This window comes from Phocoena sinus, chromosome 6 (assembly GCF_008692025.1).
Source record: "Phocoena sinus isolate mPhoSin1 chromosome 6, mPhoSin1.pri, whole genome shotgun sequence".
Classification (NCBI taxonomy): domain Eukaryota; kingdom Metazoa; phylum Chordata; class Mammalia; order Artiodactyla; family Phocoenidae; genus Phocoena; species Phocoena sinus.
In genome coordinates this window covers 83,885,758-83,907,160 of record NC_045768.1, presented here as the reverse complement: position 1 = coordinate 83,907,160, position 21,403 = coordinate 83,885,758, and the positions used below count along the sequence as shown (strand labels likewise).

At 41.9% G+C, this 21,403-nt stretch overlaps 1 protein-coding gene across 1 annotated transcript in view; it reads right to left on the bottom strand.

The window, feature by feature from the left end:
* NTRK2 (neurotrophic receptor tyrosine kinase 2) overlaps positions 1 to 21,403 on the bottom strand; it is a 383,752-nt gene that overhangs the window by 159,572 nt on the left and 202,777 nt on the right. Inside the window, 1 exon segment of the mRNA XM_032634641.1 lies at positions 4,479 to 4,667. Within this exon segment, the coding sequence (XP_032490532.1) occupies positions 4,479 to 4,667 (189 nt within the window).

Sequence of the window (21,403 nt, the reverse complement as noted above, 5' to 3'; positions counted from 1 at the left end):
ATTTGCTTTTCCTGCAGGGGAAGCTATAACGCATTCCCACCCTTCAAGAGAACCCAAGATTGATGATTCGGGGGTTTTGCTGGTTAGAGTGGTTTTTTTTCTCTTTCTTTCTTTCTTTCTTTTTCTTTCTTTCTTTTTCTTTCTTTCTTTCTTTCTTTCTTTCTTTTTTTTCCAGCTCAGAAGGTGTGTTTCCATTGTACCCTGTCAAAAATGTTCTTAGCAGTCAAGGAGAGGATAGCAGCACAGCTGCCCTTGAGCCGGGTTGGTCAGTCCTACTGGGAAAACACCCCGTGCGGACAGATGATGTGGTTTTCAGACACGTCTACACAGACTAGTTGAATTAAAGACCAACTCCAGCCTTGATGTTGCTGAGCTCCTCAGCTCCATCTTGCCATCCTGATTGATCGAGGAGATGGGTCTATAGTTAGAGTGGCATAGCACTTTGAGGGTTTAGTCATTAGAGCACACTGCTTTCTCTTGGGAAGGCAACTTCTTGCTTGGCTAGGTTTTGGAAGCTAAGGAGTGACGTCAAGTTGTTCTCTGGCCAGAATTTGCAGATAACCATAGAACTCTTCTCCTCCATCAGGCATGGATTTAGCCTCCTTTAGTTCCTGCAGTGACACAGGAGCCTCCAAATACCAAATTATTATCAGGCGGTCTTGGGGGAACCTCTGGGCCCTGCAATAAAGTAGACAGACTTGCTATTGGAAAGTGCTCAGGAGCAATTCAGCCCTGTTCAGATTGTTCTAAAATCCTGCAAACAACCTCTGGACTTTGTAAATGAAAACCTCACATAGCTCCTGAGAGTGAAAAATTACTTAGGGGGCTAAAATTTATCATCATCCTTCACTCAAATGATCTTACACATCATTTAAAGAAATATGGTTTAATCATGATTTTTTGTTTGTTTGTTCTGTTTTTAGAGCAAAGCTACACGAGTAGGGAGGCTGTATTACTTTTGGACAAGCCATTTCTGAGCATTGTCTGTAAAATAAGGTGTATGTATTCATTGATCCTTAAGGTCACAAACAGTTGGTGGATTGTGGACCAAATCTGACTCTGCTGATGTATTTTGTTGGTTCCACCCAGCGTTTTAAATCTTGGAGAATTCACATAAAATATAAAATGCCTGCTCTCTCTGGAAAAATTGGAGTATCTGGTAATACCAAGCCCACATGCCATCATGACCTTCACTATACCATATCGTCTTTCTGATCTAGCCTGTTTCTCTCATATTGACCTGCCTGATCCTTGTCAGGGTTTAGGATCCTCGCTCTAAGCTATGCTATCATAGTGCATTGTGATTATACGATGAAGTCTTTCACCACTGGCCTCCCCAAGGAGACTCCCTGAGGGCAAGGAACATGCCATCATTATGACCGAATTTCCAATTCTTAGTATTGTAGGAATATTGTGGGTAGCCAATAAATATGTAATGAATTGAACTTCACCTTCTACATTAGATTCTTACAATTCAGTGAAATAAGCTGGGATCACTGTTTGTAAGAGCACACATATAAAGCCAACATCTTTGAATAGCAGGCAGCTTTAGGAAAGAGAAGTAAAAGTGCTGGTTTGTGACCCAAGCCTCTGATGGATCCAGAGCTTGGTGGTATACTGTCTATGTGATATTTTGCTTTAAGCACATGGGAAAAATTCCATACTTTTTCTGAGAGCTTCTTAAATTTGTTTTTCAGATGTAACCTATCCAACTTCTTGGAAGAGCCCTTCTTTAGAGATTGGTTGTAAAAATACTTGATGGGAATAACTTAACTGAAAGCTAAGCTCCCAAAATATCATGGGTCTATAGCAACAGATCCCTCTGTACATCAGATCTATGCATTTTGAAATATTTAAATTTCTGAATGACTACAATTAGGATCTTCAAAGAAAGGATTTTTTGTTAAAGGCTTATTTCTGCTAAATTTGCTATCTAAATCTATTTAAACTGGCTAACATGTTGTTAAAAATACATCTAACAAAGTCTACCCAGGCAAATTTAATAGGAAAGGACCCAATGTAAAAGGCTCAATGTAAAAGGTCCTCTATACTTGTTACAAGTCTGTTAGTAATTAATATTTCAGCAATATATAGCCATATCTGGTCAACATCTGGCCAACATCAAAGGCACATCATGTCCCATGCTATGAAGATGTAGTTCAACAAGTATAGTTTCTGCTCTCTAGGAGCTTACAATCTAACCTAATCAAGACTAGAGAAACATACACCAGAGTGGTCATACTCAGGACTTCACAAAAGGCAACAGATACACTGAAGATAAAGATAAAAAGTATGGGGTAAAGGATGACATTTAAGAAAGGGTAGAGGGAATGAGAGAAGTAAATTGTTTCTTCATTCCCATTTCTTTGAAAAAGGATTTATGGAAGATGTGTTATTTTAAGTGTTCTTAAAATCATGAAAGAGCATATGGCTTGATGCTTGGAAGAAATAAAATTTCTTCTGATATAAGATACTAAGTGATTGAGAACACTGAGCCAGTAAGGACTGCTGAGTGAAGGACCCAACAAGACTTTATAAGGAACAACTAAACAATCAATGGTCTGGCGCCCTCTGGTAGAGGGCAGAAGCTGAGGGGAAGCTGCAGGTCTCCTCAACTCTTCCAACTCTTTCTAAGTGGGAGTGGCTGAGCCACAAAACCAAGACTCCTCCAAAATTACCAAAATGTCTAATCCAAAACCTTTGTAAAAACTTCTATGAACTCTAGATTAGGGAAATGACCTTTGGAAATTTTCTTGTGGAATTTCTAAGGGAAGAAAGCACTTCTAGAAAGAACCACAGACTCAGAAGCCATCTAGCTCACTTGATTCTACAGGCTCTCATTTGTTTGCTTTCTTGCTGATTGGTTCATTTTCTCTTATTGGTCTTGCTAGGCTAATGCTCTCTACTTGATTATTCAGCTTTATCTTTCCTCCATTGACAAAGAAAAGCAAATTTTTGAGTACAGGTTGGTTTTAGTCAACTTCAATTTTAATGCAGTCTCAGGTTAACTAAAGTACATCATACAGACTGGTGCTGGTGGTGGTGACAGGGGTGTCAAAGTACTCTGCTCCTAGGGGGAACGATCAAAATGATGACAGAATCTCTCATTACACTATCTTGCTTTGCTTTGTTCAGTATTTGACTGTTACACATGCAGGGCATTTCAGGAACCATTGGAGGATGCTTATCTCAACAAAGAATGCACATTTTAAGCAAACCTCCACACATCATGTTCACACCATAATAATAATATTAGAATTAATAATACTTTGATTTCAAAGAATACCTTTTATTTCAAGGAGCACAGTATTCTTCACATATGCTATTCTATTTATCTTGTCATATTACATATTCAACTGAAAGCTATGTTGAGGTTCTGTCTCACACATTACAAGACTGTAATACTGTTCACCCTAATGATTAAATTCAAATCCATTGTTAAACGTACCTCAGGATAAATTTGAATGAATAGGAGGAAATTACAGATGTTTCTTTATATTTGAAAAGATACTCACTGCTAAGTCCCCTTATCCATGAGCATTCTCAATGGAAAGTCAGTCCCCAATATCTAACCTTGAAATAGTCCTACCTTACCTGAGACAGGGCAGGAGAACAGTATTTAAGATGGGGCAAGAACATGCAGACAGACAAAAGGTACCCACTTGTCAGTGCCAGAGAACCCCTGGGACCTTAGCCACCTGATATTCTAGCCCTCATGGCCCCTTATTCATGTGTAAGGGAAGGCCTGGAGTTCCAGTGGCATAAGGCTGTTTGTCTACTGTGACTTTATTTCTTGTCCTTCAGACTGTGTTCCAGTCTCTATATTTGAGCACTGGCTCAGAAGATAGGATAAGATAAAGATTCCAAGTTTCCCAACAGAGGCTAGTGGGTTAATTTGGTTCTTAGAAATATAACTCAGTGTACTTAATAGGCAGACCATCTGTTGTGATGTCCCTTTGCTATTGTGATATCATAACAAGCCTCATACTGGGAACTAGGACTGAACAAAGAAAACAGAACTACCTAAGTTGATACCACCTGTGTGCAACACAGAGAATTCCTGACTACCATTAGTGTATATTTTAAGGACTTTCAATAAACCAAATTTAAATCCCACCAATTGCTTGTCTTCTGTAACTGATGTATGTGCATTCTAATGACACTTCTAGTTTCTGTCTATCTTTTTCAAGATAAGCATGCCTTGATTCCAACTTCATGTTGACAAATGGTTTTGGAAAATGGATCTCAAGAGAAGTCAGTATCTTCCCACAGTTTCAATCCCAGCAGGAGACACACCCTGAGAACTCCATAATCAACAAACTAAATGATCTATTCCTTGGGCTCAAAGCCCCAAGGATCCTCAGACATTTCACACTGTACCCTCCCCTCAGTCATCCTCGTCAGGGACTCTGATAAGCATGCTGCTTGATAACAGCTATGCAGCAAATGGGCCAATAAATATAAACAGCTGTACTTACATGTGTCTGGCTTGAGCTGACTATTGGTGATGCCAAAGTACTGGGGATTTTCAATGACAGGAATCTTGGTCATTCCAATAATGACAGCATCAGGGCCACCCTCTGAAGACGACGGAGTGTTACTCCCATTGGAGATGTGATGGAGTGGGCTGGCAGAGTCATCATCATTGCTGATAACTGAGGCTGGGCCTGGAGTTGGAAAAATACATATTCTCCTGTAATTTTTCATGGTTTTGTTGAGCTATAATTCACATACCTAAAATTCACCCGTTTAAAGTGTACAATTCCGTGGGTTTTAGCATATTCAAAGAGTTATGAAACCATCACTACAATCTAATTTTAGGAGATTTTTATCATCTCAATTAGCAGTCGCTTCCCATTCTCCCCACTTCCAGCCCTGGGCATCCACAAATTTACTTTTTATCTCTATGGATTTACCTATTTTGGACATTTCATATCAATGGGATCATATAATATGTGATCTTTGGGGCTTCTTTCACTTAGCCTAACGTTTTTAACGTTGATTCACGTTGTAGCATGCATCATTACTTTATTCCTTTTTATTGCCAAGTGATATTCCATTGCATGGATACGCCCCATTTTGTTGATCCATTCATCAATTGATAGAAATTTGGGTTGTTTAAAATTTTTGGCTATTATGAATAATGTAGCTATGTGCATTCGTGTACAAGTGTTTGTGCGGATATATGTTTTCATTTCTCTTGGGTGGAAGTGCTGGGTCATATAGTAGCTTTACGGTTAACCTTTTCAGGAACTGCCAAACTGTTTTCCAAAGTGGCTGCACTACATACTTTATATCCGCAACAGCAATGTGTGAGGGTTCCAATTTCTTTACTTCCTTCTCCTGTAATTCAATATGCAGCTTTCCTCTCTGTTCTCTGAACATCTTTAGAACACTCTCTCATTGAAACTCCCAGCATGAATCTAGGATTCCTGTTGTACAGTGTACTGAAAGACGTCCTAGAAGTTCAAAGATCTGATCCTTTCACCACTCTCTGGACAAATCACTTAACTTTTTTGTACCTCTACATCTGCTTACATGTGTAAAATATGCAAAATAGTATCTGCTTGTTACTTTCTGAGACTGGAATGAAACTACTGATATGAAAATGTGCTTCATGAGTATGAATTACTACTAAGTATTACTAAATAAACTTACGAATAACTGGTCGACTAGAATTGCATTGTCCTGTCCTACTACTATGCTCCACTTTCTGTATATTCTCTCAGCAGCGGCACCACTTTTGCACGCAAAATACTTTCACAGCAATAATGGACCAATCCCACGGCAAAGTTCCCTGTTTTGCCTTTAGCCATAACATTACTTGTAGTGTCATTACATGGATGTCTTTATACTAAAGCAATAACCAAAACATTTTTCATACCAGATTTAAACTTTCCAGGCCAGAGTCTCAGAACGCATATACCCATAAATACAGTCTACTGTACCTTATCTAAACAATTCAACCATTGACCTATAATGTTTGCAACCAAAAATACATTCACAAAGATAAAGGTCTACATTCATTGAAAACTTGCAAACAATTAAGATCTCAGTGGCTTTTGACAGACACGCCCTGCAGGGAAAGTAGACAAAGCCCCCTAGTATAGTACACAGGATTCTACAGTATCCTGAATAGGTGCAGGGTCTTCCAGAAGGCTCCCACTGGCCAGGGCTACTATAATAAGCTAAGAGGAAGACAGGAAGACAAGGATATGGAGGAAAGACAAAGGGAGGGCAATGAGAAGGCAAAATCCAATGTGCAGAGAAGACACATGTGTACTGGGGAAATGAAAGCCTTAATCGCTATTTCCTGAGCAAGACCATGTGTGTTTGCCCAGCCCCCCAGGATGTTTCAGCACCTCCAGCAAATCTCTACCTCTTCCTCACATTTTACTTTTTCTGTAAGAAGCACAGCGATAGAAACAAAAGTTGTTGTATCATACTTTTTTGAATTCCCTACGAAATATCACGGTAATCCATCCCCCAACCTCCAAGATCCATTTTCCCTCTTATATGGGGATTATCACAGTTTGTAGGGATAACGACATTCCCCAGCTAGCTGAATCTTAAACTAGGCAGGAGGCAGCCAACTGCTATTATAGGTAATTTTTTTTTTTTTTTTCGGTACGTGGGCCTCTCAATACTGCGGCCTCTCCCGTTGCGGAGCACAGGCTCCGGACGCACAGGCTCAGCGGCCATGGCTCACGGGCCCAGCCGCTCCACGGCATGCGGGATCTTCCTGGACCGGGGCACGAACCCGTGTCCCCTGCATCGTTAGGCGGACTCTCAACCACTGCGCCACCAGGGAAGCCCTATAGGTAATTTTTAAAAACACTCTCTCAAGGGGATGTGTATTTAAGTTGCTTTTAATGATACACTCTGGCTTAATTCTGCAAGCAAGTCCTCACACAGCCAACTTAGAAGCCACAGAACACTCAAAGCAAAGGCAAACTTACCAGTTGTATTCATCTTGAGCCTAGCTCACCAGTGTTAGTAAACAGTGGAAATTCTGCCAAGAATAGCTACACAGACAAGTCCTTTCTAATATCCTTAACCATCCCTGTTTTATGATTCTTGACAGGCCCCGATCACCCAGAGCTTAAACCCAGAAGTGGAAAATGGAAATGTGTTATGCTAAGCTTTCTGCATCTTGTCAATAAAACCTTCCCATCATGGGCTCCCTTGCTCCAGTCCCCGTGCAGCTGTCCCCTCCTTCGAGGTTACCAAAGCACGCTACTGTCCGAGCTCCCCGGGAAGGGTGCAGTAGAGGCCACACATTTCTCAACAGATTCCAGGCTTCACATTTACCCCCAGAAATGCAAGAGTTGTCATGTTCAAACACTCCACATGCTGTCAGAAGGCCAGCGATATCTGCTTCTGGACTCCCTGCAACAATTAGAAACGCACTGATCCCAGTTGCTTTTCCTCTGATTCCCTTTTGGCCCAGGACAGGCTATCCACATTCCCATAGCATTCAATCATTTTGGAGGAGGATGATACTTAGAAGACAATGTTGAAATTCCTCCAGGAATTTGGGCTCTGAAGCATCTGCCATGCACACAGTGGAGCCTTACTTAAAGAGTTCAACCAAGGGACTTGCTCTTCACTTCTCCATCATCAGAGGACACCCTTTCCTTCCTGTGGCCTCGCTGAGTAAAACCCCCAACTCTGAGGTAACAGATTCCAAGGGGAGAGGTTCTCTGTTTGGGGGGAAATTTTTTAAGCACAGAAGCGGTATAAAGCACCAGAGGTAATCTTTCAAAAGCTTTTTCACTTTGCCAGAAGGTCACTGTTGACAAATCTGAGCAACATATAAACCTCAACAATTTATCAAGTGGAATGTTAATTCAAGTGCTGTTTTCTTCATTATTGATGTTCCAAACCCTGGAAGATTGATACAGCTGGCAAGGTTGCAGAGATTCAGCCATTTTTCTATGAACATTTTGATCGAATGGAGCACAGCAAAGCTGCAAAGGGGGAAAGCTCTCGGGGGGAAGATGAATGTCTATATAATTTGACAGCAGCCTGTCTGCGCATATCATGGATGTCTCGTTATGTGTCTGTGCACGTGGGGAAAACACCCCAAAAAGACAGACAGAAGAAGAGTCAGGGGCACATCACAGTGGGTGAGAAATTCATAGGAGGACTTGAAAAAATGTCTTACAATATTAACAGAAAGTTTTAAATTGCTGGGTATGTGCAGCTTGCTGAGTTTGGGGTACATAGTTCTAATTACTGAGCTGACAAGTAGGAGCTATGCCTGGAAACATTTTTAGCCCATTTTTATTTTAATATGGCTCACATGCAAAGAGGCATTTTTCTTTTACCAGAGCTGCTCAGTAACGTATCCTGCATAAATGACTTTACAGACATTTTTAAACCTGACTGAGACTTTTTTCCCTGATAAGAATTGATGTAAGTCATCTGGAGAAAGAGATTCCTTCTCTCAAGACCAACATGTCTTCAAGGAGAGAGACAGATTATTGTTCTTAAATAGCTGTATTAACCATGTCTTTTATTTTCTGTATTCTGTTGCTTCAACATCTGAGGCTTTGGTGACAGAGGAGGGACTGCCAATTCCTAGAGATAATAAAGTACCTGCCTACGAGAGTACGTTTCATATACAAACTGACCAATCCACAGTCTACGCCCCCAACCGCATTACTTACCAGGCTCTCACACTCCAGGCCGCTATCCACCTGCCCCATCACCCCAGAGCCAGGTATAAGACAACTGGGGACTGTCCCTACATCCCAGAGCCCACTGGCCTTACTCAACCCAGCCAGTCCTAAACCTGCTTACCCTGCCTCAGCCATTCCTTTCTGCAGAAACCACAGTAGAGGCTCTTGTCTATGTTTTCCCCTTACTCCCTCTGCCTCCTGATGGACCCTGTGCCCCCTTCAGCACCACAGTCCCCACTGTGTCATGGCCTGCCCTCTTCTCTTGGGATCTGTGAGCAACAAACGATATTTTCAGTGGCAGTCGTCTCCAGACCTGTGGCCTCCCCACAGCTGAAAAATCGTAAAACCTACATTTTAAAGCAGCGGCACTTCTGATGAACTATAGCTGAAATAACAATTATGGAGAAGAATTCCCTCTGCTGTAGCCTAAAAGGGTGAAGCCCAGTTTTTGAAGCTTTCCAGGAACAAGTGCCTCTCTGCAGAGCAAACTGGCCTGGAAAACATGTACATGGTTGCACCATGTAAAATGCCAATAAGCATAGTTAACTATTAATTTTATTTTTAAAGGGGAGATAAAGAGTAAGAGTACGGCGTATACATTTTCAAAGGATCTATATATGCCATAAAATTTATTTTCTTTGTAAGGACGTAAGAAATATGTGATAGGTACATCTCTTGGGAGAGAGCTGGTGGGGGAAAACCATGGAGGTGGGTAAGAGAGACATTGTTTAATATTTACATTTCTGTACTGTTAATTTTTGAAAAATCTTATGGATGTATAATTTTTCTCTATGTTAACAAACACTCTCTGGGTACAGGGATAAATGGTGTTTTCGTTTGTTTGTTTTATTCTTTATCCTTTTCTGTTTTAAAAAAATAAATATTACTTCAAAAAAATTTAAAACAAAACCAAAGCAAAACATTTACATGGTTGCACCGATTTGCTGTTTAGTGGAAGGAAGACCCCATTTCATGGCGCTGTTGAGAGAGTTTGTCACTCAACTCCCCTCTTCACCTCCACACACAGAGTGAGCACAAAGCCTTGGAACAGGGTGCCTTCAAGACTGTATGGACAATCTCTCTGCTATCTTGGCAAAGTGCCTATGATCAGCTGGATCTGAAATTTGTCCCTGGGGAGTCACAGACAAGTCCTGAGCTGGTGGAGCTTAATGTTCCAATTGTGCCACACTCCACTTTCTCTTTGCTGGTTAAGAGCTTTAGTCTTGGAATTCCTGGGGCTAGCTAAGGGTCAGGGTGACTTTCCCCCTTCAGGCCCTCTCTGGCTCAGTGTCTGCCACCTCTGGGTTCAGTGATTTTGGATCACTGGACCGACGCTGAGAAAGGCTGTCCAATAGGAAAGGTCTGCTATCGGGCTCAAAAAGAGAAAGGAAACAGGCTTCCTTGTATGGATGGGATGAACACGTATGGGGCGGATGGCACAGAACGGGAAGGCTCCATGACCCTGGTACACTTCCCCTATTTTACAATTTTCCCTATAGCCAACCTTGCTACCAAAATAAATACTAACCAACAGATACGAAAGATGGGGCCAGATCTTGGAAACACACAGGCAAGATGTAAAGACAGTTTGTGTTTTCATGCCTTCTAAGCAATTCCTGTTCATTGTCTCTGTACCCATAGAAAATACTGAACAAACTGGAGGTCCCAGGAGATCACACCTGATTCCAGTCCCAGTGATGAGTTACATTATCTGCATTCATTTCATAGCTACAAACTCTGCTTTTCAATTTCCAGCACATAGTCTGAATGCAAGGAACAGAATGCAATCAAGCACAAATCATAGCGTCTGGACGTTAGAGTCTTGCTTTGAAAAAGAAGTGGTCATAAATGAACAGCTGATTTCCCAATTCAGAAATTTATTACATGTTGGCCAATGGAAGAAAGTTAAGATCCGAACTTGCCCAGACTTGAATATTCAGCCAAACGTTTGCTGTACATGGAGTTGGAGTGTAGTTGCATTTTATTTCCTTAACCTTCTTAAAAATGCAGCAACAAGCCAGATCTGGATGACAGTTAACACTCCCCCATAGGATAAAAACAAGGTGATGTCAAAAATACAAAACCATTTACTAAAGTCAATATTCCTTCTCTGGAAAGTTCTAGGCATCTTTCTTCGGCAAATCAGAAACCGGAAACACAGAAAAAGAATCAAGGACCGACAAGTATAAAGAGAGTCAAAGCAGTTTCATCCTAATTAAACAACACAAACTCATTACTTATCCAAAGAATGAGGAACTACTTACCAACACCTTGTCTTGATTTTACTTTCCCAAATCCAAACCATGAGAAATCTGAAAACCACAACAAAACATAAAATAAACTTCGAAACAGAAGCGTAAACCAGAAGCATTCAGCACTGTCCCTAGAGAAATAACAAACTGCCCCAAAAAGCTCCACTGGGGACCGAAGCTTCCCCTCAAACACCTGGAAACTAACCCTTGGATTTTTATGTAAAGATTTATTTCTCATCCTGAGAACATGGAGGTTGGAATAAGATAAGAGACAGCAAGAGCTTGTCTTTGAGAAAAATGGCCCAAACCTAGGGTTAAAGGCACTGAGCAGATTTTCCTTCTCACTGTCTCTCTTCTCCCTAAGTATCGAATCATCAAACAGGGAACTGCAGGGATGAAAACAACACAGTGCATTCAACAAATGCACCATGGCTCTCAACCATAGACATATGGGAAAATAATCAAAGAAAACAGATCTTTTCTGGAGCTATGACAGACAGTACAAAAAAGGAACATGAAATCCTCTGGGAGAACTGACACTTGGGCTAGATGGGAATTCAAGAGGAGAAAAGGGGACCACAATTCTACAACTGACTTGCTGTGTGACGGTGGGCAGCTCCCAGCAGCTCTGCGCCTCTTTATAACACAAGGTTCCATGAGGCACGTGTGGGAAAAAGTGTGCCAAATGTTTGGAGGTCCTCCAGTGAATAATGCCACAATGAAATGCCTATTTATTTCCTGGGCCTGACTGTTCCCTTCTAGGTAATTTCCGCTGGGTTCAAAGTAAACTCTGCACAGCGGGGAAATCCCTGGATAAGAGGCCAATAAAGGGAATGGAGCCCAAATAAGTAGTAACTGTGTTTCTCAGCTCCTTACATCTGTAGTGATTTTTACAGGCAGGATAAAAAGCTACATAATAGAAGAACCCATCGAAATGAAAAATACATACGAAAACACTTTGCACACTCAAAAATGCCTTACAAAGTTGTCACGATTACTATCTTTTTCAAGTACATTTAGCCTTTCCTTTCTTAGTATTCTACAACTTCAGCTCTAAGCCAATTTTTACTTCTGATTGGTATTCCTCTGAATGCTTTCTTCCAGATTTTAAAAGGCAGGAGGAAGGTCTGGCCTCTATCCAATGCCAAAGAAAGATTCGTTTGCACAGAAGAAAGTGACCTCATTCACTGGGTCCTCAGTGTAGCGAGGCCAGGCTGTGCCTGTGGATTTCTTAGTTACGACTTATCTCTTTCAAAATGGAGTGTATTTTCCTACTGGTCACTTTTTGTTTTTCTATATTTGTTTGATTTACATAGTTTTAATTAAATCGTGGATTGAATATCTGGACTCCTTTTTTCACTTGAGTATTTTTTCAAAATCATGTTTCTGTCTTACAGAGAGCCCACTGAAGGGCAAGACCATAGCACTCCTCACTGGTTACCTGATTCAGATTATTGTCCACCATCCACTATCATAACCACAACTGCAATGAACATCTTTGCATGTCTTAGGTGCTCCCATCCCCATTTTCAGAAATCATTCCCTCAAGATAAATCCCAGAAATGGAATTACTGTGTCAAAAGGGGGAAATATTGTTAAGGTTCTCAATGCACGTTATCTAATTGTTTTCCCACTACATGAGGTATTACTTTCACCAACAGCGTATAAGAGGGTGGAGTGTATTTCCAATGGGAAAGCTAAGGGTGAACCATTTCCGACGTCTATCCTGCCATTAGTAAGTAGGTCTCCACCTAACTGAACAGAGACCTGGTAAGTACTCCCCTCCCATCTGTGCCACATGACACCACTCACCCCCCACGTGTCCTAGGCTGGTGTTTGACACAGGTGCAGTAGGGAGAACTACAGGTATGAAAAGCATAAGAATAAAGCAGGTAACACTTGTGCAGTCATCATAATTCACAAAATGCCTCCCCCTCCTCAGACACTTCTCCCTTAGTCCTCAGTCAAACCCTGTAATATATCCCAGTTCCTTAACAAGGGAATGAGACTCAGAGAGGCCGACAGACTTAGCAAAGGCCACAGCCTTTCGATGCCAAATCCAGTTTTTCCATTCTTTCTTAGTTGCCTTTCCAATCCTCCAAAATACTTAGCCAAAATTAGCCAAGCTGATGTAAATGTTGTAGCGTTTACAACACTACAATTAGGATTCAATCTTATATATAGAAAAGCACTAGAAGTAGTTATTCATTCCTCATTTATTTATTCAGCAGGTAGAGCAGAAGATTCAAATACAAAGAGCTGTATGGCGCTCAAGGAGTTTACAATCAAGGATCAACTCTCGTGGAAGTACAACCAAGGTGTATGGGAACTCAAACAAGGAGTATCTAGCTGAATCTGGGAAGCGGGTTGGGGGGGCGGAGCAGGTAAGGGGGGAGAGCTCTCTGGATTCTGGACAATAGATTAAAATTTGCCAAGAATGGGAAAAAGCAGAGGAGGACATTCTCACTGTAAATAGTCCAGTTCTGGTTAGAGAGGGAAGCATTCATTTGTCAAGGGGCTGATGAAGCTGGAAAGCGGAAAGAAGCTGAAACACATAAGCAAGGGCCAGGTTAAGAGTTTGGAATCTATGGTGAAAATTGCAGGTAGGCCCTAGAAACAAACCAACCAACCAACTTCAGGCCAGGAAGGAACATAATCACAGTTAATTTTAGAAAGTGGTTGCAGGATGGAAACAGGATGATGTAACGGAAAGACTGAGGGCAAGAGACTGATTGAAGAGGCTGCTGGAGAAATCAGGGCCTGAGAGAATTGTTACCTGAGCCAGGTAGTGGGGAGGTGGGGCAGGGACGAGGAGGGGATGGCTGTCCGGCCTCTTTACGGGAATCAAGAGGACTTGGCGATCGATTGCAAGTTGAGGGGAATATCGGAAATGAACAGGGACATTCTTGGGTTTAGACAACAAGACACATGGTGATGCTGCCCAGTGTCTCCAAGGAACCTGGCAGGAAAATAGGCAAGGGGTTCAACTCACAGCATGCGTGTGGGGCATAATTCCCAAATAAGGTGACTATGTGCAGAAAGCCTCAGAGGGAGGCATCCAGTGTCTGGGGCTCAGGTCTGGAGCTCAGAACCCAGGTCTAGTGTCCCAAGTGGATCTGCTCAAGTTTAAGCGGAGCCCAGAGTCCAACTGAGAACAGAAGCTGGATGCGGCAGCTGGGACACATTTCTTCTTGGACACATAAAAAAACACCCTTTTTTGTAGGTACAAATAAAAGGATATCCAACGAGGCTAACTTTTGACAAACTTATTCCTAAATTGCTAAAATACTTCTAAGTTCTTTTTAACAGTAACACAATTATTACATAAGAGAGACTATAATCTTCTTGACCATATGCCAGAGTTCTTGGAAAATTTAACAAATTAGGCAGAGCATCATCACATTGATACGTCTCCCTTCCAAAAACTGTCCTTTGTTCGACTTTTTCTTGATGAATTTAAGCAGTAGTCTTAAAACCGTGGTACTAAATTTCACCCGCAAAAATTTCCCATAAGGCCAAAAAGAAACAATTTCTCAATTTCCTGTGATGTTTCACCCATTGGGAGCAGAGTCCTGCCAAAGATTCATTTATTTTCTACTTAATAAGAGACACTTTATTCACTGCAACATAAAGGGCTCCTTCAAAAGCAAATGTAGTTGCAGCGAGCTTAAAGGAACTCCTTCTTTTGGAATCTAGACCAACAAAGAGTCTAAATTATGAAATTAACCAATTAAATCCATCTCTTCTTGAAGAAAGTTCAATCTTCCCTATCCAGAGAAGAGGAATGTAGAAAAGAAAATAGCGTATTAACACATTAACAGCTCTAAAATGGGACTCTAAATAAAATAAATAGCAATAAAGATTCCTTTTCAAATGTCTCTCAGAGGAAATCACTAAAATTTAGGGGGTTGAAAAGGAATATTTATGATGCAAAGGAGAGAATCAGAGGAAAGAGTGAGAAACAGGCAACATGGAAGAAATTTAATCTTCCCTGTGGTGATGAATGGTACAAACACTAAATGTGATGTTTAGAAGGGCTCTGATCTCAAGAGAATGCCATGTCTGGATTATTTTGTAAGTTTCAGAAAAAAATTGATTTTGTATATTAGAAGGAAAAGCAGCTCTTCTAACTCTGGAGGAATTAAAATTTGCTGTGTTCTCAATTGAAATTTCTTTTTTTATATACATATATTTTTTAATTATTGAAATTTCTTTATATTTTAAGGCAAAACTCATCACCCTCTGCCCCCAAGAAAAGCATCTCTAATGATGGAAGCTAATGGGAGAATATGATTCACTGACAGAAATGCACTTCACTTCCAACTTCTTCTTCCTCTCCTTTGGGGAGTGGGCCATACCCACTCCCCGAAGGACACATAAGAGAGGAGCTATGGGCTCCTTGCTGCAGGGAAAGTGTTGAGCCCGGAGTAGACTCCATAAGTGCTTGGGTGAGCAGCCGACTGCCTGTTACCTCACACAAAGTAGGATGACTGGTCATTGCAGTGGAAAGGAAATGAATGCAAAGGACCGCTTTGTGGACAATATAATCATCTCTCTTTCCAACTGACACATAATCGGAGTGAGTAATAGTTTGCTTCAAATTAATTCCAGTTCCTCAGGGCACAGAATAGTGTCGTTTGGGGCCAAGTTTCCACTTCAATTTAAACTTAATCTTTTACTTAAGGACACAACCTTTATATATAAGTCCCATCTCCACAGACCAAGAAGAGGGCTCACTTTGAGTTAAACTAGTTCCTGAAATCACAGTTCAAAAGGGTCCTGGAGGGCTTCCCTGGTGGCGCAGTGGTTGAGGGTCCGCCTGCTGATGCAGGGGACGCGGGTTCGCGCCCCGGTCCGGGAAGATCCCACATGCCGCGGAGCGGCTGGGCGCGTGAGCCATGGCCGCTGAGACTGCACGTCCGGAGCCTGTGCTCCGCAATGGGAGAGGCCACAACAGTGAGAGGCCCGCGTACCAAAAAAAAAAAAAAAAAAAAAAAAAAAAAGGTCCCTGGATTTCTCCTGACCAGCCTTCATTGGCTCCATCCTTTCCCTTCCCTCAAACTTCCAATGTGAGTTATGTCCACTGTTCTTAAGAAAAGGAACACTGAAGACCTCCAATGTGACAAATATGTTTTGTGGCTGAAACTGCTAGCTGCTCTCTGAAGTCTGTATTTCCCTCTTTTTCCCTGGGCCCACAGCTAGACTACATTTTCCAGCCCTTCCTGCAGTTAGTCGTGGCCATACTATTAAATTCCAGCCAATGGAAGGTGTGCAGAGCACTGAGCACCACTTCTGGGCTGGATGACTTATAAATGTATGCTACCCCACGCTCTTTCCCCTTCTAATTGTCCAGAAGGAAGACTGAAGACAATGATTACAGTAAACTTGGAAGTTATGACTTGACGATAGCAAAGAAATTCCCTGCTCATTCTCCCAGTATTGTTTGGTGAATGCAGACAGTGGAGAAACCGAGTTCTTCTACCTGAGGTCCAGTGAAGCTGAGCTATATATCCTCCAACTTTCATCCATATGCAAGAAATAAACTATTGTGTTTGAACCATTTTCCACTTCAGGACTTTTTTACTATGGTAGAGAGCCTATCCTAACCGGTACAAAGGGAAAGATATACACACATGTACACACAGAAATTAACTGACTCCATAACCTCTAAATCCCCCATCACAAATTCATAATTGTGTTCCACGTATATCTACATTTTTAAATCCACAGTGTGAAAATCCACAGATTTCATTAGATTTTCCAAAGCTACTTGCAAAATGCTAAGAACCCCTGAAATACATACAAATGGTTTCAGAGACAAAGATATCAATGCATAGGTGCTCTGCATTTCAATTCTATTTGATTATATTCCCTATCAACACTTGAACCTGGGTGCTGATAACCATCTATCATCTCTCACCTAAACTTCTATAGCAACCTTCTCATTCATCTCCTGCTCTGTTCTTGCCTCCCCGGAATCTCTCCTCTGCAGAGCTACTGGGATAATTATTTTCTATCAGTCAGATTATTGCATTCCCCTGCTTAACATCATTTAAAGGTTTCTCCTTGCATCTAGAATAAACTCCTGATGATGACTAGAGTCCCGTACGACGTGGCCTCCCCCAGCCTCCCCCACCCCCTCCATCTCCTGTGAAACGACCACAGCGGCCATCTCCTGTGAAACGACCACAGCGGCCTCTTTCCTGTTCCTGCTCACTCTGCATGTTTCCTTGCCTCCTTCCAGAATCCTCTGTTTGGGCTCTTCTCATGCCTAACCACCACCTCTCATCCTTCGGGTTTCAGGGCAACTATCACACCCCAGAGGAGCCCCGACCTCACCACTAACCCGAGCCTCTCTCAGCCCCTCTCACTAACTATCATCTCCTCCTTCTCAGTATGTACCAAGAAAGGACCTGACTCACTTCAGGTATTATTTCTTGTCTGTATCCTTTACTAGAACTGGAGCTCCACAAAGTCCGTGACTGTCTTAGAAGAGGCTCAGCCCCCACACCCCCACTGGAAACAGACTCTGACACAAGGATTCAAGTGAAGGCAGTTTAGTAGGAAGGGATCCAGGAAAACTAGAGGGGGAGTGAGCCGGTGACACAGGAAGTGAGGGAAGCCTGCAGTGGATGCGTTATCCAGCAGGTTACACTGTGGACAACTAGAGTTCAAATCCCTGGGGTGCTTGGGGACAGGGTGTAGAATGCATCTCAGAGTTTTCCCATCCAAAACATGAGGAAGTTGGGTCATTTACCTTCCAACTACCATCTGTCATTCTGCTAAGAGAGAACACTGGGGTAGATTCCCGGGTGTTTGCAGCAGGACACTGGGGGCCAGCACGGAGGCCAGCATGGGGATGGTGGGACTTGGGAGGACCTGGTGGGGCACCAACAGGATTTGCTACAGGGATCTTATCTATGTAGCTCACCACCACTTTCAGTGCCTAGTACAGACCCTCAATAAATACTTGTTGAATGAATGCATGAGAACAACCATTTTTAAAAGCATAACAATATGAAGTACAGCAAGTGTAATGAAAATACCAACAGGCAAATTATACACTCAACGTAAAAACCATAATATTTTGCAAGCATATTTGCTGCCCTCTTGGATCATTTATGGCCCTCCCATGGAATCTCATGGTAGACAGTATTTAAAAGTGAGCAATACCCAGAACCCAGCATTCTGGGCAGGAGTGTGGAATAAAGATGCTGGATCAGATGTCAGGCGCGGGATCTCTCTAGATGCTGTAAGAAATGAACTGCATGACCTTGGGTGAGTCACTTCCCTCCCTCAGAGGCTCTGCTTCCTACTCCATGAAGACAGAGGTTGAGAAGTGGCATCGAAGGCCCGTTTGAGCCCTAGCAGTCTATAGTACTAACCATCAGGCACATATGACTGGAGTAAATTGCCACATGGCCGTATATAGCTTTCCTGAGCATGGGTATTTTGGGAATGTGAGATCATGTGCAATTTAAAGAAAAGCACTCAGTCAACTGGCCGAGATTTCCTCCTACTCAGATGCTTTGGGGTCACTGTTTCCTCATCTTGCAAGAAGGGCCTGTGCTCTGCAAAAGCAATTTTTGAAAAACAGTACTTATTGATTACTTGCTAGATGCTAGGACACTTACTAGAGATTAGATGTTACTTTAATCAGGGAAAATTGGTCAGCTTCTATTGCAGCATTAAAAAAATAAAATCAGACTCAAATGATTTTTAAATGCTACAAAGTTCAGAAGCCTCAAGTGGGAGTAGATGAAATAGACTTGCTCGGAATGTGGAAAACTGTCCCCTTCCCATATTTCAAACATTTAATTTTGAGCACAAAATGTTGCCAACTACTTCCCTCTTTCATTTGAACGTGTGGAATATTTCAAAGAAAATTCATTTGGTCTACATCTTAGTCATTCACAGTTAAACATTACAAAGTGTTGGAGTTTTTTAAATCTATTGTAAATTCTGAAGGCTTTTTCTTTAACAAAGGAGGTCACACGATCTTCTCTGAGTGGGTAAAAAATGGAACCTGGGACTCCTAATGGCTCGTTTTAAACTTGGGACTTTGAGAAAGGTAGAGGCAGCCTCTGTTTACTAGTAATAGTTGAAAGAGATGAAAGAGGCATATCCAAGCTTTGTCTCTGTGGTACCACCCCAGTGAGAGCTCAAAACACTCTATAAACAATCTTTTTCAGCTGTCACAAGCTCCCTGCAGGGAAGACAGGCGATGTCTGGTTGTACACACACAAAATTTCCCTAATACTGTCTTCACATTGAGGGAATGACTGCCTGAGACTCATCCCCAAACCCCCATCTCTCTGCAAAGCAACACTGGTAAGCACTCAGAGCAAGTCTTTTGGGAGGGAAACTGGCTGATACTCATCATCTGAGAAGTGATATTAGTGGCCCTCAAAGAGAGTAACAAACCCAGAGAGGCTGGCAAACACTTTATGTCAAATTCCCCTGAGCTTTCATTTCCATGGAAAACCTAAACAATGACTCAGAGACCTGAACTGACTTGCTCAGACCTATGTCTTGTGCCCAGTCACCGAGTGAGGTCAAAATGTGCTCTCTGCTCTTCCTTGCACAAGGACTGTCGCCACATGACATGCATTTGAAAATGCTTTTGTAATTGCTGCTATAAAGACATAGTTATATTCATATTTATGCATATATATATATATATATATATATATATATATAACATGCAAATTCTTTTTTCAGTTCCTCTAAACCAACATTTGCTGCAGCTAATGCAAAGCACCATGTAGGAATTTTTTTGTGTGGTTCTATTATGGAATTTTGGAAAGAGCAGGAGGATGGCAGCATTTCTAGCCATCTCACTTTAAAATATTTTCAGTTGTATCCAAATTCTTCTCTCCAGTCTTGGAAAGACCTGCTTCATGCACCTTTGTCTTTTTTTTTTTTTTTTTTGCGGTACGCGGGCCTCTCACTGTTGCGGCCTCTCCCGTTGCGGAGCACAGGCTCAGGACGCGCAGGCTCAGCGGCCATGGCTCACGGGCCCAGCCGCTCTGCGGCATGTGGGATCCTCCCGGACCGGGGCACGAACCTGTGTCCCCTGCATCGGCAGGCGGACTCTCAACCACTGCGCCACCAGGGAAGCCCCATAAATCCCAACTTTTCACCTTTGAATTTTTCGATCACGAGCCCAACTTGGTGTGACATGGGATCCCGATTGTGTTAGACACCACACTGTCCCCTCTCCTTCCTGGCCCAGCAGAGGATTGGAAACCACCCTCCACCACTACCATCACCAATCCACATTGCTTGCATGTGCCAGTGAAAAAGGAGCAGAAATGACATGTGTTACTCCTGGGCAGAAGACTTAATAGTTAGCAGTAGGTTTTCCACTTCCTCTTCATCCTATCACCGTGAACCATGAAGTCTCATGTTTGGACAAACTGTGTTGTACATGGAGCAGGAGGAGAAATAATCTTCTCTGTCTTAAGGGTTATTTGTTTCTGCAACGTAACCTAGCCTATTGTGACTGATATAATAGTGAAGTTCCAAGTGAACCTTACTAAAAGGTAATCTTATCTATAAAAATATCAGGCTTTTATTTTATAAAAAGATTGACATGTACGGTTAAGAGACTATATGCTCACATATGTACTCTCTAAAGCATATGCAGGTGTGTGTATAAATACATAATGTATAAATATTCATGATAAAGTAATACAAGAAGTTTTTAAAAGCTCGTTGTAACTCACATTAAGAAATCAGAGTTGTAACCCTGCAAGCAATTCCTTCATTGGCCTTCCTGCAAGGCCATGCCTTCTTTGCAAAGATACTGTTCCTGTTTATCACGTTTTCAGAGCTCGTCTTGGGGAATTATCTTTAATTAATGTAGCAGAGTCTTCAAACTATGGAAATCTTCATTATTTGAGAGGAAATTTGAGAGGAAATTTTAACATCCAAAGATCATTTGCAGCCAGATCTGATAGAACGTGTGGGCGATTAAGATGGGCCACATCACTGTTATTCAAAATGTCAGGGGGTCTGATTCTGTAGTCTCAAGTCTCTACCTTTACTGTGGAGCTCATAACTTTTCACTAAGGCACTTCTGAAAGATGAGTTCCAAAAAGGCAGAAGGTCTCTTTTCTGGTGATTCTCAAACTTTTTCGTAGTCCTAGAATCATAACTAAATGTCAGTCTCCAGGAACTTCCTTGGTCCCTTAATTCATGGCCGTTAAGTAGATGCAACCTGATTGAATGCATGGCTGGGTGTTCCTCACAGCATCCATTAGAAGCTACCTAAGCACGTTTACTCTCAGACTATAAAATCATAAAAACAATTGACTCCTGGTGGATAAAAGCCCACCTAAAACAGGATTAATTAGAGATGCACGGCTGGGGGTTATCATTGTTGCTTGTGTTCCACACTGAATTTTACATCCCCAAAATTCATATGCTGAAGACCTAGTTCCCAATATAGCTGTATTTGGGTCT